Source organism: Apteryx mantelli, chromosome 17 (assembly GCF_036417845.1).
Source record: "Apteryx mantelli isolate bAptMan1 chromosome 17, bAptMan1.hap1, whole genome shotgun sequence".
Taxonomy (NCBI): Eukaryota; Metazoa; Chordata; class Aves; order Apterygiformes; family Apterygidae; genus Apteryx; species Apteryx mantelli.
The window spans coordinates 11,039,809-11,057,349 of record NC_089994.1 but is presented as its reverse complement, the minus strand read 5'-3'; the positions used below and the strand labels follow the sequence as shown (position 1 = coordinate 11,057,349).

At 42.8% G+C, this 17,541-nt stretch overlaps 1 protein-coding gene across 13 annotated transcripts in view; it reads left to right on the top strand.

Annotated features, from left to right (window-relative positions):
• The window catches only part of FBRSL1 (fibrosin like 1), a 556,885-nt gene that overhangs the window by 536,171 nt on the left and 3,173 nt on the right, over positions 1–17,541 (top strand). For 3 of the 13 annotated variants that reach the window (XM_067307140.1, XM_067307138.1, XM_067307142.1), the window contains exons 10-19: positions 758–808; positions 1,768–1,863; positions 5,230–5,301; positions 5,879–5,917; positions 6,802–6,873; positions 7,186–7,269; positions 8,181–8,313; positions 12,546–12,623; positions 14,398–14,481; positions 15,473–15,713. In XM_067307140.1, the coding sequence (XP_067163241.1) occupies positions 758–808; positions 1,768–1,863; positions 5,230–5,301; positions 5,879–5,917; positions 6,802–6,873; positions 7,186–7,269; positions 8,181–8,313; positions 12,546–12,623; positions 14,398–14,481; positions 15,473–15,713 (950 nt within the window). Of the gene's footprint in view, positions 1–757; positions 809–1,767; positions 1,864–5,229; positions 5,302–5,878; positions 5,918–6,801; positions 6,874–7,185; positions 7,270–8,180; positions 8,314–12,545; positions 12,630–14,397; positions 14,482–15,472; positions 15,714–17,541 lie in introns of all 13 variants that reach the window. The other 10 variants (XM_067307137.1, XM_067307141.1, XM_067307147.1 and 7 more) reach the window with 7 other exon arrangements.

The window sequence follows — 17,541 nt, the reverse complement described above, 5'->3', positions numbered from 1 at the left end:
CTTTTGGTGGGGTCCTAGAACTCCCTTTCCCTGCCCACTTCCCCTCTCCTTCCTGCCCAGCAGAATGTGCGTATTGTTCTAAAACGCAGCGTATACATGCTTTGGTTTTGCTTCCAAGGCAGTACAGGGCAAACGGTGATAAAAATAAGTAGGGCTCACATGCATGTGCGAAGGTGTTACAACCCCATGCTTGAAAGGAAAAGGTTAACAGTCACTTTCCTCTAGGGAGCACTCTCTTTTGGAAGAGAGATTTGTGCATCTAAAGGCATTAAGTCCCTTCCAAAACATATTCTGCCTCTTCCAGGATCCCAGGAAATGGGGAGCAGGTATTCATTGCCCCGTGGTAGAAACTGTGGTCTTGTGGAAGGTTTTCCCCACCTTCTAGTCTGTGATCTAGTTGAGTGCTTTAGAGGCAGAACTCAATCTGGAGCTGAACTGGGTTTCCCAGTGCTGCGGTTCCCATGCAGCTCTCTGGGTAGTGAGGGACCTGCTTTACGTGGAGCCCGCAGCGCTGGAGGAGCCTGCGGCGAGGCTCCGTAGCACCCAGAACAAGCTGGGGGCCTCGAGCTTTCCACCTCTGGTAGCTCTGGGAAGTCAGTTAGCTCCCTCATGAACAAGTACGGAATAATCAGTCAGTTCTGCTGTGTTAAATGCTGTACAGATGGGCCGTGATTATTTGTCTGTGTTGAAAGCCTGCTGTGTCCTGTACTACAGAAAACAAACTCACCTGTTTCCTTTTTTTCTCTTTTCTTTCCAGTTTGACAAGTACGCTCCCAAATTAGACAACCCTTACTTTCGACATTCCAACGTGAGTGCTTACGTTTCTAGGTGGTGTCTTTGTTACTGGTTCTGCTTGCACTTCTTTTGCTTGTTTTGAATTGTTGGGTAGTGTTTTGATTCGTTCATTCCTAAAGCTCTTTTTCAGTCTCGATTTATTTATTTTTTTAAGATAGAAAATTTTCTTTGGGCTTTGGGGGTTTTTTTTCAATCTTCGTCTACTGCATTTTTGCTGCGGCTGCGGCTCTGTATCGCTGTGCCTGGGATGGCAGAGAATGCGCAGGAATTGCTAAGTCAGTGGTCACTGCAGTATCTTTGCAGCTGGTGCTTCTCACAGTGCAGCAGCCCGGAGTGCATGGCTCTTTCACAAGATTTTGCTCAGGTCACAGGAGTAAGTCAGACTGGTGGTTTCTTCCTGGTGCTCCCCACTGCTCCAAAGCACAAAAACTCTGTATGTTCTGGGACTTGTAAAACTGCTGTATGTGCTCAGGAGAGGCCTAAGCAAAACTTAACCCAGCCCACACAACTACGAGGTGGTGCGCATGTTGCCTGTAGTTAGTGTGTAATACAGCATCTTGTGGTTCTTTTTTTGCTTTGAAAGTGAAAGCAGGTCACATTTCAAAATAGGATTGATTTGTTTACTACTGCAGAAAACTGCAAAGTTAACCAAAAAATGAATGCAAAACCAAATTATTCCAATTCCTCTAAGAATGGTGAATGCTCTATGCTTCCCGCAATAGTTCCACAAATTCTAAAGGCACACTTGGTTAGTTATTTTCAAGAAAAATGCATTATCAAGAAAATTCATCAGATGAGCACATTTTCCAAGTTTTGGCTTTGCTCTTAAAAATTTTGAAAGCAAATTTAGTGTTTATTTTCACTGTGGCACTCATTTGACACAGTACTATTTTTGTATGTGCCAAGCTTGGCACCTACCTCCATTACTGTTCAAGTTGTCCTGTGACATAAGCATCTCTCTTTCTTTTGTAGTTCTTTCCAACCTATCCTCCAGCAATGCCTGGAATGCCACCCATGCTTCCACATTCAGGTCCCTTTGGGTCACTTCAGGGAGCATTTCAACCGAAGGTACAAACTTCTTCTTCTGCAGGCTTTGTTCTTTTGCTGGGAGAGAAACTGTATTCAGAGTTGTGTCTCTGGTGATTTTATAGCACATGATTTAACTAGCAGAAGTGGAACATAGGGTTGGAAGCGATCACCCCACAGATCTGTGAGCATCCTCTGCACAAAGCAGCCAACCCTCTAGTGCACATTTTCTCTTGGCACTAGAGATTGTTCCTTGGAAAAGGACATAGTGGTTCACTTGGGAGGTCAGCTGAAACTGGAGGAGAAGCCTACAGTCAAATACATTATTTGATTGAAATATTTACAACTAATATAGACGGATGAGTCCCAAATCATGTTATAAATTAATAGACTGAGATTGCAAAAGATACACCATGTTTACTCCCAGTAAAAATGAGAAATTGACTGTGCGAGTGTGGGAACAATAGAGAGAGACTGCTTTACATGGGTAGAGCAATTTGAAGGAGCTGAATTTTTATTCCCAGCTCCGACACTGTCTGACCTTGGGCAAGTCGCTTAAATCTTCTGTTCCTCAGCTTCCTCATCTATAAAATTATCCTGCAGTGGGTTTTATAAGGGTTGATTAATGCCTGCAAGCTTCTTTGAGATAGTGTGTTTGAAAGGTGCACTGCAACTGTAACATATCGTTACAACTAGCACTGATTGGCATTTGGAAATGTTGCCATGATAACCTCCATTTTCAGTGAATTCTGCAGTGTGCACTATTTTTTTTCTCCCAACATGTTTATTTTATTAAATAATTTAAAACACGTGAAAAGTATTAAATCCATCCAAACACAATAGATACATTATATAGCATTTGTTTGAAAATGGAGCATTTACTCCATTTGTAAGGTGACATGTTTGGCTTCCTTACATGCCGTGATTTTAAAGTTTCCTCATTTCGAACTGCATCTGCATAGAACTCTGCTACTGTGTTAGAAATCTTTAAGAACCAGCGCTGTATCCAGTTCTTTTCTGTTTGCCTTTGGAAGGTCATTTCTGTAACCACACCGAATAGGGCTGCGGAGTATACTTACCTAGCCGTCCTACTGACGTCAGTGGAAGTCAGTAATTAGCGACCGCTGAAAATAAGGCCTCATACAACCTTTCCACTTAATTTCGTTTTTTAAATGGAACCTGGAGTATTTCCTCAGTGCCCATCAAATGCCTTAGACTTTTATTTTCTAGACACATTGCAAATAGCAAAGTCTTCAAAAGGGCTTTTTTCAACAAGAATTCTGCATGTAATGGATACAGGCATGGAAGAATAACAGTTACATGTAAGCAGAGGGAGCAAAAGGGACAGAGTGTAGATATTTCTTGATGGAGTCTGTCTGCCAATGTTAATTGTTGCTGTTCTTGTGAAGAATGCCAGGAGGTCCCTGTGGACCCCAGGTTGTCAAGATCTCAGCTCTACTTCACAAGAAAAGGAGCTGCACAAATAAGGTGGAACTGGCAAAATTTTGCTTGCATGGAAATAGGGCTCAGTTTTGCTATAAGGCTCCTGTTAATGAGGAACTTCTGATATACTGATAGCATGCTCTTCTGGTTTCCATCTTCATTACAGAGCTTTATAGATACCATCTTACTGTAAAAAACCATTAGACCAAAGAGAAACAGTTACACAGCAAGCAAGAAAAAGCGATCACAGACTCTATACATTTTTAAACAGTTCTAAGTGCTCTAATAAACTAGCTTTTAATTTATTTTTAATGATACATATATAGAACAGTTGCTAGTTTGAGGTTAAACATCACAAGGTCACACTCTGGTACCATGGTTAATCACTAACATCACTTCAGCTCTAGGCAGTGCTGTATTTACATAGAATCTAACATTCAAAAAAAAAAAAGGAATAGGTTGAAAAATGGATCTGCCACTTCGGCACATTATTTTCCAGTTTCTTAGAGGAGACAGAGCTGAACTGCTGGGCAAAGCCACTCAAATCTTTATTACTGCACCATTTTTCCATTCTCTCTCCCTCCTAAGCCATTTGACTAAAGCCTTCATAATCACTACAGACCTGATGATTTGATTTTGGCACGCTGAATCCTGCACTTCTTGCCTTCCAAAGCAGAGGTCTTGGTTTTGTTTTCCCCTTCCCGTGTCAGTTGCCTACAGCTGTGTGTGTAAATCCACCGCACATAAATCCAGGCTGACGGTAAACTGCTCAGTGAGTTTCCCAAAGGCCATTTCTCACAAGCGAAGAACTTGAAAAGGTCAGAAGTATTCAGTTTACTTTGCCGGAGGAAGCATTTACATCTTTCTCCGGGGGATAAACGGACAGGATGACACCATGCCATTAACATGTTGTGATCTTAAAAGTCTTGTCTGTATGATAGCTGTAACTTATTTGCCACCTTATATATACCTCAGCTGTCAGGCCCTGAGAGCACAGATCTGCCTGGGGAGGTTGTTGACTTACCCACGTACATGAGAATGCTCCTTTTAATGAATCTGGAAGTTATGTAGCCTTAGACAAATTAAAACCAATCTTCTCCCCCATACCCATAGTGTGACTGTTTGCAATCTGTTGCAATTTGGCCTAAAATATAAGTGAAATAATCAATGGGGGAAATAGGTTTAACCCCTTTGCACTCCGCTGTTTGGAGGCACCAGGTGCAATTGCACCAGGAGTGGGAGACTGATGAATTCCAGAATGAGAAAATGAACGAGTTCTTGGGGATCAGCTAGAACAGGGCAACAGGTGGGATCCGGAGGAGGGGGAGGATCAGGGATTCGTTCAATGAGGTGTTTAATTCTTGCTGGAAAATGATGGGATAAACAATGCAAAGCTATAAAAGACCCACAAGCACCTTCTAAGGTTTCTCATTGTGCCTTGTCAAACCAAATAGATGGACTGTTGCTGTTTTAACTCTTGTATTACCTAGCCCCAGTCAGAGAGGGGCCACGGTCCAATGGTTGGAGTATTGGAGGGGGACACCTGAGTTGTTCTGTTGCTGACTCTGGTACCAACTGCTGCCTGAAACATTGGGAGAATCAGTCCACTTCTCTTGTTTCCTCTCCTACTCTCTGCCTGTTTTGTCTGAAGAATAAGCTTTGGAAGGCAGGGACTGTCTCTTCCCATCCATTTACACACTGCCTAGCACAATGGGATTGTGATTTCAGCTGGGGCTTAGAGGTGCTGCTGTAATTCTATTACTGCTACTAAATAATAATAGATGACACAGTGGTTAAATGCTGTTGGCTGTCAGTAAGAGATAACATTTAGCACTAATGTAGCAATATGCGTGTTCAAAGCACAGTACAAACATGGACTAATTAATGCCATTAACATCAGATAGAGATGTTAAATGTTCCACTGGTATTAGACAGTATTACTCACACTCTGTTCTTGTCTTTCAGACTTCAAACCCTATTGATGTAGCAGGTAGACCAGGCACAGTCCACCACACCCTTCTGCAGAAGACTCCAGGGGTAGGCAACAATATATAACCTTTCTTTGAGCTTGTCTGGAGTTAAGAGTAAGCACAGTGACAGCTTATAAGAAAAAAGGAGGGCATGTGATGAGAGAACTGGCCTTCTGGACTCTGAATGTGCAGTCAGGACACAAGTTTCTTTTTCTGGTGAGACGACAGTAGCCTCCACCGGTTTGTGAATACAAGGGGTTTGACTGACTTGTTTAAACAAAGTTAAAGGGAAATGGGGCAGGAAACCCCTTCAGGGTCTTTCCCCTAAGCACTGCTTGGAGGGTAGTAGATTTTACGCACTCCATTTCAGAACGATTATGAGGTTCAGAAAAGCACTGGCACTGTTCAGTTGCTGGCATGAAACTGCTTTGTTTATCATAAAATTCTGCTGAGTTTAGTGCAAGGAATGAAAGAGAAGTTTTAAGCCTCCTTTAAGCCTTTTGGGTTTCCTGTGTCACAGGGGACTTCTCTGGAACATTGCTTTATAAATGCTTTTACTTGTTCAGAAGAAGGAAGTTCCCCACCTTTCTGTATATTGGCTAGTTTTAGAAAGACTGATTGTTTTATTTCTCCTTTTTCCATAGGTGTCAGACCCTTACAGGCCTCCAGTAAGAGTAAGTAAGGTTTGTGGGGGATTTTTATATATATACATATATATATATATTTTTTTTTTTTTCAAATACTGTTCATGTGTTTTTGAAATTTAACATGTCCAGTGAAAATTTCAGGTTCATCCTTTATTTAAAGCAAAATGTCGTAGTTAACTCTTAGCTGCTTCTGATTAATAACATTCAGGTTAAATCCCAACCTTGTCTTGCATCCATTTATGTACATTAATAGTTCACAGTATGAAGCAAAGGTCACAGAAATAAATGACTATGAGCATGGACAGACATTCACAAGTGATCAAATTCACAGCGGCTTAGGTCAATGTTTTTTATTTGTGCTTCTGATGTGCCACAAAAACACCTTAAAGTCAGTACCACAGCTCAGCTGAAGAACAGTAACTCAGCTGTGGCACTGCTTATGCTGGTGATTGCTTGTCCATACCCTTTTCTTCCCGAAATGCAGGTAGTCGTAATAACTATGTGTGACCTAGCCTGCAGACCCAGTGCAGCAGAGATGAATGAACAGGGTTCTTTTCATAAACAATTGTTAACCATAAGTTGCTTTTTCTTAAGCACATCATACTATTCTTTGCTGCCATTTATTTTGATTGATGTTTGGGGATGCCCACATAAGAAAGAACAAGGCAGGGATCTCAGGACGCCATGAGACGAGGAAGATACCACGCATCCCACATTCTTCCTGTTTGTTTCCTTCTTAATTTAAACATCATCAGTTGCAGTATAAAAAAAAAAAAAGTTGATCACATATTGTGCCATTTTAGTAGTCAGCTGTTCTCATTGCTTAACTGTCTGTTCAACAGTAAGGGAAATGAAACAGTCTATCTGATGTAGATTGTTAACATATCAGTTAATCTGAATTCCTGTGTTTTCCATTACAGAAACCCGGGAAGTGGTGTGCGGTTCATGTACAGATTGCCTGGCAGATCTACCATCACCAGCAAAAGATAAAGGTAAGTTTATGGAACAAAGCCAAGTCTTTTGGCTTGCAGGTTATATTTTAGTGACTAATGAGCAGAAAGCAGTTACTAGTGGTGATTCTGAAGCTTGCCTGTATTGATTAACACTTTCAATCTTTTAGCATTTATTGTAGCAACTGTAAAGTTTATCTGAGGGCAAAGCAGTTGGGTTGAAGGGTAGCAAAATGAGCAGTAAGTGTACAGCCAGAGGAAGAGAAGAAGAAAGGGAGGGGGAGGGTAATTTTGCCCAAAATCCAGCTTTTTTACAAAGCATACATGTTTAATGTCATTTCCCTTCTGTACTAGTACCTCCTGTGGAATATGGAGTATTATCCTATTCAGAATGAAATGACCGATACGGTGAAGAACATTTTACAAAACATAGAGCAGGCGAGTAGAATGATAGTTATTGTGTCAGAGGTTGTTGGGTTTGCTGCATTGCAATGGTGATGGGGGGGGCAGAGGGAGGGGATTTAAAACGCAAGAAGTAATAAGATGTAGGGACCCTGTGTGCTAGTCCAGGCTCGAGGCTCCCTGTGCTAGGCAGAATAGCAGATAACATGACTTCCGTAGTGATTTTTTTTTTCAGAACTCCTGCTATAATTTTTTGTCCCATTAATAAAGAACATTTATTGTTTAAGTAGGTGCACTATAATTAGTGTATGTCCCTTTTTTTAGTAAGCAAACATATCATCTTTAAGCTGTATACTTATTGAGAGACTTGTATGTCTTCAACTTAGGCGCAGTTCCTCAGTCTGACTGCGCTGGCTTCTTTAGGGGCAGGGTGAAAATAGCCTCTGGAGGAGTCTTGTAGTCAGTTTTCTTCATTCTTCTCCCCTGTCTTCATACTGAGCTACACTAGCTGTAGGAAGGGCATAGCCTAGGAAAATCTCTTTCCAAACTGGAGCAGCAAAACAGACAAGTCCATCATCCAACTCTCCAGGCTTCTGTCGGCAGCTTTCAGCCTGCAGAATATTTTTGTCAGGCTGAGGCTGCCGACTGATCCGGGGGTGCAGCGCGCTCAGTGTATCATGTTGCATGCTCCGCCGTGTATGCCGAGGGGCCACGAGCTCGCTTCAGGCCTTATTCGTGTGGATGAGGCAGGCAGCTGAGAGGCTGTGGAGTGAAGTGGCCTTATAGATGCTGTCAGAGCATGACGGTGGTACGTGAGCAGAGACACTGCTGTCACTCTCACTAACTCTCCCTGGCAGTACTAAGCAGGAGTGACCCTGAACTCCCTCTCTTTTTCTCCCATAAAAAAAGGACACGTATAATGAGATTGCTTTTGTATCATTTGACAGCAAATGCAGCTGGATCCCCACAAGCTAGAGATAGGTGGTAAACTCGACCTGTTCAGCAGACCTCCTGCCCCCGGGGTGTTTCCAGGCTTCCATTACCCACAGGATCTCGCCAGGCCTCTGTTTTCAACCACAGGTAAGGGAGGATCATCATTTGTCACAGAAAAGAAAACAGTCAGTGTATTTAATGTGTGTCTCTACAGCTATGTAATTGAAGCAGGCAAGATTGCTACACAGGGATGTGGAAACACTAGGGACTAATCTGAACTGGGCTGTTAAAAGAGATGAGCCACTGGGCTATGCTCTGTCTGCCGCCTCTAATGCAGATTCCTCTGAGTGTCACTGATCCTCAGCAGTGTGTCTGTGCAGCTGGTTTTTATGTGCCTGGCTAATAGGCAATAGAGTGATTTTATAAAGCAGTTTTGACAAAAAGCTTCAAAATGTTTCCATTGCACAGGATTGGAAATGGCACCGGCTTCTTTCTTTCCTTTATATTTGCCAGTTGTTCTTCTCAGCTCCTCCACTCACCACGTTTCTGTTTGTTTTCTGAAAATGTGGGTTTTTGTAAAATAACAATGTCGACAAATGTTGACAAATATCACAGAAAATGTATTTGTGAAAGCTATGTTTTCTAAATGTAAAATCCCGCTATGTTCCACATCTCTAAGGCTTAAAATGGCATATTGAATTAAAAAAAAAACTATAATTTATATTGATCAATTGCTTTCTAATATATTGGAGAAATAATTACAGTTAACATAATTACCCAAATGCAACCAAAGTTTCACTGCACTGTTGTGGGTGGCTCTGCAACTTTGACATTCTTGTTTTGGAGGTCACTGCTTCTATTCGTGTTGGTGCTGATCTACCAAGTGTTGTTTGTGTTCTGTTCCCAAGGCTTAACTTTCCTCCTAGACTTTTCCAGATTTTCTTTCTGTGTTTAAGATGCTGAAGCAGCCTTCTGAATGAGCTATATCAATTGATATGATAGAATTTAGCTCCTTATGTCTGTAATTAATTGGCAGCTAATGTCATTTTCTTTTCTAACTTTACTCTGCTTTTATGATGCATTATTACTTTCTCATTCTAAGTCAGACTGTAGACATGGTCATGTTCAGCCCTGATTCAACCCTGCTGAAATGATTGAGGTTAGATAGAAGTGTTACAAATTTTGTCTCAAACCTGACAGAAAACTGACAGATTAGAATCAAGCTGAAACCTCAGTGAGATCTGAGACTCAAGTGCAGGTATCAGATAGCCTTCAGGACCTCCGCTATTGATCCAGTCTGTGTTTCAGCCCTTATCTCTGGATGGAAATTCTTAAACATCAGACGGAAGTTTCCACCATAGATAACCAGTACTGATAATACTTGTATATTGTAGGATGCTGCCCTGTATTTTTGTATCTGTAAAGGCACTTTGATAGTAGGGGCCAACATACTTATTGCGGCTGTTTGCTTCCACTGTCTTCAGTCTGTCCTGTGTTCTCATTACAAGAGTCTTGTTTCACGTGTGGTTTTACTATTGAAGACTGTATTGGACAGAGTTTGACCATAAGAGGTAGAAACAGTCCGTTGAGTCAAGCACCAGTCCAGTTGGTATCTTGAATTTTTTCTCTTTTAAAAATGCAAGCATGGTCTGCTTCTCCATTCGTAAAAGCAAGAGGGGAGATAGTATGGAATAGATTTGTTAAGGCAAATTAATAGAAAACTTTGCCTTCACTGGAGATAGATATCCTTATAGCAACTAGTCTCTGAGTATATTAATCACAAGAGCCATCACACAGTAAATCTAGGTAAAGAGTGCTATCAAAGTGAACAAACATTGCAGCAGTAACATATAGATGAATAAATCTTCTGCTCTGCAATATCTGAGGCATTCTTTTCACCTTATCGAACAAGCATGTAGTTGATGTGAATCATTGGTTCTGCTGCATTGCCTAGTTACTGTGGGAGACATAAGTTATCTTAGGGCCACCTGTCTTCAGGACGGATGTTGAGCTGCCTGGCAGACGCTGTATTTAATAACTACCTGACAGCCTGCAATGCTGCTTCTGGCTTTCTCGGGAGGATTTTTTATTATCAGCCTGTGTAGTTGAGTTTGTAAGCCATCTCCTTTGAAGAAATCTCCCATCCATTATACACCTTCTGAAATCTTAAAGGATTAGAAAGATGACAGTCTCCATCCGTCTTGGAGCATTGGAGCAGTCAGAATGTTTATAGATTACTTGAGGTTTCATTGCTGTAGTTGCTCTTAAGTTTCCTTAACTCATTTTCTGCCTGCTTAGGTTTGTGGTGCCCGAGTTGGTGAGGGACTCGCAGCTCTCTCCCCCTCAGGCTTTATGGTCTGCTCATGTTCTGGACACATCAGGACATTTTACAGTGACCTTCTGTTATTGGGCCCTGTCTCCAAGGCAGGGCCAGGCCAGGGCCGACCAGCACCAACCCCGGCTTGGGCAAAAGCCCACTCATCGCAAAGAGGCGGGAACGAGCTGTGTTTGGGCTGCACTTCCTCCTGTGTGCAGTGATTTCTTCCCTCTGTTCCCTCTGCTTTCGCTGTGACCTTTCATAGTGCTGCATCTCTCAGGTATCCTACTTGTGCTAGGGCTGATGATTTTGCCTTGCAAACAGAGCCACGTGTGGACTTGAAGGGGGAAACATTTCCTTCCCCCACAAATCCTGGCCACAGAAGCAGCTGCCTCCACAGTGAGCCCAGCTGGGGGGCCAGAAGCTCCCGCAAGACGAGTGGGAACAGCGAGTGGGACTGGAGCCGGGGGCAGGAACTCACCACTGGTGGGAGGCGTTTGAGTGGGCCACAAACCAGGAGAGGCAGAAATCCTTGTGGGGAAGGCGACTGGAGAGCTTGAGCACCATGTGGGGAGGAAAAGGACAATAATCCTCTTATACTAGAAGAAAAAGTTGTCACTTGGGAAAGCAGTGATTGGTTAAGCCAGCCCTTGTTCATGCCCAGCATGGCTGCTGCTTTTTGCCAGAGCCTCCCTCGTATATAACCTCCCTGTCGTAAGGGAGGTTAACTTCTTACCAACAAAATACATTTTTAAAGTATGCGAGGAAAAGAGCACTGAAATGTGACATCCAAAAGCTTTATTTAGGTGTTGGTCTATTTTGCGCATGACTTAGCCTGTCCTCAGGAAAGTGCTGCCTCTGTCATTGCCTGGTATTACTAGTTTCTAACAAAATGGGACAGTTAATGCATATGTGTGGCAGGTCTTGCTTTCTGCAAGGGAACCAGAAGTTGCAGTTACATTCAGGCAGCATCCAAAAGTTACGGTTGTTGTTAATTCTGCTTTGTCTGCAGCAGCAGAAACATTAGCATGGAGAAGGCCCCAAAAGGACGTTTGCATTCCAGACATTTGCAGTCTGTCTAGTCAGCGTAATGCTGGAGCCGCAGAAACATTTTGCTGCATACATCCAAAACATAGATCTTCAAAACTCGACTTCAGGTGTTTCCTGAAAATGTCTGGACTGATCTTAGTGTGCTGTGCCAGACCCAACCCCAGCTAGATTCCTCAGCCACACTCTCATTTGCAAGATCTGCGTGAGTCAGTCTTCCTCTGAATCCCATGTATCCCTGCACAGGTGACACTAGTGCTTTTCCTATGATGCGGTTGCAAGCCCATTCAGTTCGGTGTGTGTCTACCCCCAGGGGAAACAAGACTCCCATTTTCTGCGTTGGTTTTTCCTTCTGAAGCCCATCTGAGCATGAACCTGGTCAACCCTGAAATACAGGACAGAGTAGCTTGTTTCAGCCCATTCTTTCCCCTTGTGTCAACCTAATGCACTTCAGTGTGCTAAGCAGTAATGTTCCTTCCCCACAAGGTAGCATGGTACCTTGGCAATGAGCAATGTCTAGGAAAGAAGTAAAAAAAATGCAAGGGAGTCTGTGGATGCAGAGACAGATGTGAGAGTGTAGATGGAGATCTCATGGGAGAGGCATGATTGATGCTCCCTGTGTGCCTGTCATTAACTGCTTTTTCATATAGACTAATCAGTCACTTCAGAGCACCTTCTGTCTGGGCCCATGACCTAGAGTGACCCTTTTTCATGTAAACACAGAGTAATGAATGATAACGCCAAACAAAGAGATTAACTTCCCCGTTATTACAGGTGAGTGGCAACATTCAGCACGAGGTCTCCTGCCTCCTAGCCTGGTCAAACTCCTCTAAAGAGCACTTAGAGAATTTCTACCTGTAGCTCACTGAGCTGGTGTTTGCGGTTTTCCCCCACCTGTGCTATGCTTAAATCTGTCCTGTGCCTTTGTGTCCAGTTCTTGAATTTGCTGGTCAGGACCTTTGTGTATGCAACCAGTTACCTGCCACTGAACTAACAAGGGACCTTGTTCTCACAGGTGCGACACATCCAGCCACCACCCCCTTTGGTCCTTCACCTCATCACAGCAGTTTCCTGCCTACTAACCACTTGGCAGGTAAGTGTAAGTAAACCCTGCCTTCACCTTTTTACCTCTGATCCCTTCCTGGCTCTCTGGCTCGGTTCTGCCTGAGGCACTCTAGCTCTAGCAGAGGGAAGGCTTAAACTGTCTCAGGAACCAGAAGCTAACTAGGAAGTCCTCCCACCCACACCACCTTCCCCAGCACACCCGCTGATCTCCACCTCCCAAGGGGAGGCAGCAGGATTAGGACACTCCTCTGCTGCCAGGAAAGAGGGTGATGCAGAACGGGCAAGTCCATCACCAGTGGGAGACTGCACACGGGCAGAAATCTTAGCTGTAGAGCCCTTCTGTGCTGCTGAATGTGCTCAGGGAAACAGTGGAAATTTCAAAGGTACCGTGGTTTAAGCTGGGCTCCTCCCATACCATTTTCTACCTATGTAAGTTCTTGGCTAGGTTCTTTATTTAACTTCAGTGAACAGTTCCTGGCAAATAGCTGTTCTGCACATTTTGCCTGTCTTTCTGTTTCCTAATTGGCAGTAAGTAGAGCCTGATTTTCTCAAATTTCCTCATTCTCAAAGCTCACAAGCAGCTCATTGCCAATTAAAGTTCAAGCTCTGTTGATTAATGTTTTAGTAACACTCATCCAATCAGTAAATGGAACATGCCACGTGACCTAGTAGACTTTTTTTCTGTTGCAAGTGCCCATGTTTACATCAATTCCTGAACATTCAGTCAAAATTAACTGTATATCTACAGAGTCACTCAACTACCTAATACCAAAGTGGAGAGGCAAGGACAGCTATTTAAAAATAAATAAATAAGCAAATAGCTGTTTGCTTAAAAATCCAAGTTATTTGTATTATTTGCCTTGATATTTTCAATATAAGGATATCTGTGAGGAAGCAGAGAGTGCCTCACCTCCTGTTGCTTACATGGCAAGTTAAAGATTTTAAAGGGACAGTCAAAAAGTCAGCAGAATGGGAAGTTGTTCATTGATCACTGGTAGGAAAAAGACTGAGTATACTGGTATATTTTAACCCATAACCATCTCTGCAGTGCAGAGATGTGAGTCAGGCTATATCTGCTCAGAGTGGAACCTCCTCTGATGATGGTGCCTCTAAGAAAAAAAAAAAGCAGGACTTTTTATAAGACAGGTATCAGTAGCCAAGTAGTTGGTTGTTTGAGTAGGAAGGCTAAGATTCATCTTCTTCCTCAAAGGATACAAACCTCCCATCTCCTTGTAATACCTAAGACTACACTATCATTTCCTCCACCATAAGCTATTATGGGAGAAGATTTCAGCACAAACAGGCCCACAAGGCTAGCCGGTGTCAGGATGGATGTCCGTAGCAATTACCTTAGGACTGTCTTCCCACCATTACGCAGAGGGCAGAAAGTTGTATACAGAAACAACAGTGAAACGATGTGTTCCCTCAATACGCTGACCAAGGACCCTGCTGAGGTGGTTCTTTCAAGGCAGTTGCAATGCTTCTACTATTGCTGCTACTGATAAGGAAAGAGAGTTCAGCAGCAGCCACCCTAATTTCAGCTATTAGACCTTAATTTCTAGCTCCCCTCTGACTGGCATACAAAAGTTTATTACAGCACCTGTTTGCAGAGTGAGCACTGAATCCCTTCTCCATTTTAACATGCTGGGAATTTTCTGTGCAAAGAACCTTGCAATGAGAAGGATCAGCTTAAAGTCTGGCCTAATCCTACTTGGATTCAGACCGTTAAGAAGGGGAGGGGTGCGTTTCATTCTCCAACATTCTTGGCTAAATGCCTGCTAAATCCCTGTTTGCCTTTCCAGATCCATTTAGCAGGTCAAGCACCTTCAGCGGCCTTGGGAACTTAGGCAGCAATGCCTTTGGAGGATTAGGCAGTCATGCTCTGAGTAAGTACTGGCTGGGTTACTGCAGACAAACATCCCTTCCAGAAAAGCCACATGCTAATATTTACAGCAGCTGGTGGTAGTTTTTAAAGAAGTTTGTTTCCTAACCTCCATTCTCCTATCTGAAAACACTGCACCTAAGATTTCCAGGTCTCTGCGGTGGGAGCTTTTCTGCATGTTACACATATCAATAGCCGTGCTTTGTGTCTCTTCACTGCTGAAGATTGCTACCTTGTGTGTTCCTAGAGGTGCTAGAGCTGCAAGACTCGCTGCGCTCTGCTACCCTATGGGCATGTAAAGTAACACCCTTCAACAGCAAAGATGCACAGTGGAACAGCTATTGATACTTCTTCTAAATCACTGTGTAGACTTTCTCTGTAACCATTGTCTGAAGTTTAAATTACCTGTCTAAAATTATTTTACTTTAAAAACATATTAATCATAGGCAAGGCATGCTTGAGAGCCACAAGTAAGAGAGCATGCTTTTGCATCTCATGGTGCAACAGGAATCAGTTGAAGACTGATGGAGGAAAATCAAGTGACTGTTCTAAAAATCCTACAGCCAAGCTCTGGTTTTTATACACACACACATACATACCACCAAATAGTCTGATTTCTTTAGCAAAAACATCCCTGAATGCTCAGCTGCACAAGTTTCTGCCAGTGAGGGGAGCTGAGGAAGAGTACAGCTTTTGTGGTGGAACCCTTGCTGGGGTGGGGGGGACAAGAGAAGCTGGGCATTTTTAGTCATCTCTGAGTTATTCAGATGTGTAGTTAAAGCTTCCTCCGCGAGTAGTCTTAAAAACAGCTGGTGGATCTTTCAACCAGTGTTGGAGGTATCTCTGTCCACCTGCTAGTAGCTCCCCCACACCATTAGCTCCAAATTAAAGTCTTGAAAGGACAGTTCTGGTTGTAATTAGCATTGTGCAAAATTTAAATGGAATTATTTGGGTTGAATTATTTTTAATGCTTCCTCCTCCCCCCGTTATTCTAGCTCACAACAACATTTTTACTCACAAAGATGGCCCAAACCTGCAGAATTTTAATAATCCCCATGAGCCATGGAATAGACTTCATCGGACCCCACCATCCTTCCCAACACCACCACAGTGGCCCAAGCCAACAGATTCGGAGCGAAGCTCCTCAGTGACAAACCACGACAGAGACAGAGAGCGGGAGCGCGAGCCTGAGAAGAGGGATCTTTCTCTGAGTAAAGATGACAGAGACAAAGAGCGGTAAGTGGTGGCATGTGCTTTGAGCAGTTTCTCCTAGCCCTCTTTTTTCTCTGTATATTCTCCAACTTTTCTTTCACCCTCAGTTCTGATATTAAAATCATCTTTAAAGAAAAGCACTGTTTCTCTTTGAAGTAGCAGGTATGCACGTCCCTCAAATAAGCACAAGTTTAGTGACAAAAACAAACCTCTTTGCCTTTTAGAATTTGTCCTGTCTGGAAATAACGTAAGCCAGTGCTTCAGTCCCTGCTAATAAGCTGATAAAAAGCACCAGGCCAAGGAAATGAACATGTCGCTAAGTTTTCAGGGTATGCTTGAATGTTCTCAGCAGCCTCCTTCAGGAGTGCCGTATATCCTGAAATTGTGAAGGTGGTATTGTGACAGGTCCTTTACAGACAGTCACCTTTCCCATTAACATACAGATACACTGATGAATTCAAATGTTAGCTGGACAATAATGAGGTAAAAATGCAAATGCCTCTGTCTGGATCATTGTGCCTGAATCCATTGATGAACTTGATTTCAAAAATTTTAGTGCAGAAAAGCCCTCATTAATGATGGCAGAACTGTATCACCTGGGCTATAGGTGTTTCATTAGCTTCCAGCTATATGATTTTCAAGCTGTAAAGCCCTTTATATTTCAGAGTCTGGTTGCCTCCAACAGGGTACTTCTTTGTAGGCAGTAACAGCCTGCACGACTTAGATGTGTGTGTTTGACTAGTGATGGGGATTTCATAGTTTGCCTAGAATGTTTCTAATGAGCTATTTAGGCAGTGCCTGTAAACAATAATACATAGAAGCAATAGGCTGAAAATTATCTTCCTCTAAATGTTAAATTGTATGACACCTTTGTATGGATAGTCATTTGGATAGGAAGTTCCCTTGTTGGCTATAGCTTAATTCATTTGCAAACCTAGGTTACTTCACTCTCAAGAGTGTTCACACAGGGGTTAACATCTCTATTACATATCTATTAATTCAGCTTAAACTGTCCCCAGCATCCCTATTTAGACCTGGTTTTAACAAACTACATCCTTGACCAATGATCAGAACTCCCACTGTGGGAGAACTCTGGGTTACTAAATGTAATTGTAAGGGATGAATACTCACAAAACTCCCCAAAACACTTCTGGTTTTCAGAACTGTGGTGTTTTGGCTCACGAAAAGAAACCCAGCATAAAACTTGAGGGTTTCTCAGCTGTATAATGCAATTCTCTCAATCACGCCATCGTACTTTGCATTTAAAGTATCTCTAACTTAAGAGCTTGCAACATGCTTTTAAAGGGTGAGCATTATTTATTCCCCTCTGAAAGAGGTGGGAGTAGCTGAGACTAATCGACTTGCCCACAGATAGAGAGGTGCAGTTAGAAACTCAGACCCCATTTTCATGCCTCTCATTTTAAACAATGGACATTGTCATCAAATCCCTTGTTCCTCATAGCAGGCCCTCTTGAAACAAAAACCAATCAGTCAGCTTCATGGCCTGTCTGGGGATTTTCTTCCTTACGCATCTAGCTTAACTGCCAAAACTGACCATAACAAACTCTCCTGCAGCTGCGTAGGAAAATAAGCATTATGTTATGGCTGCTTGCAGGCGATGAGGCTGTCTCATGAAAGGCCTGCATACATTTCTGTCAGCTTCCAGAACCACTCTGATTTGTGTTCCTGGATCCATGTCACACACAGGCAGTGTAACTGAAATCTGCTTTAGGAAAGAAGCCTGGGTTGAGAATGTTATAGCCAAGAAAATCATTGGCAGCAGAATAGATGTATATTAAATACCCCGAAATCATCTTTTTTGAACTCTCCCCCTTGCCCTATGTTTCTCAGT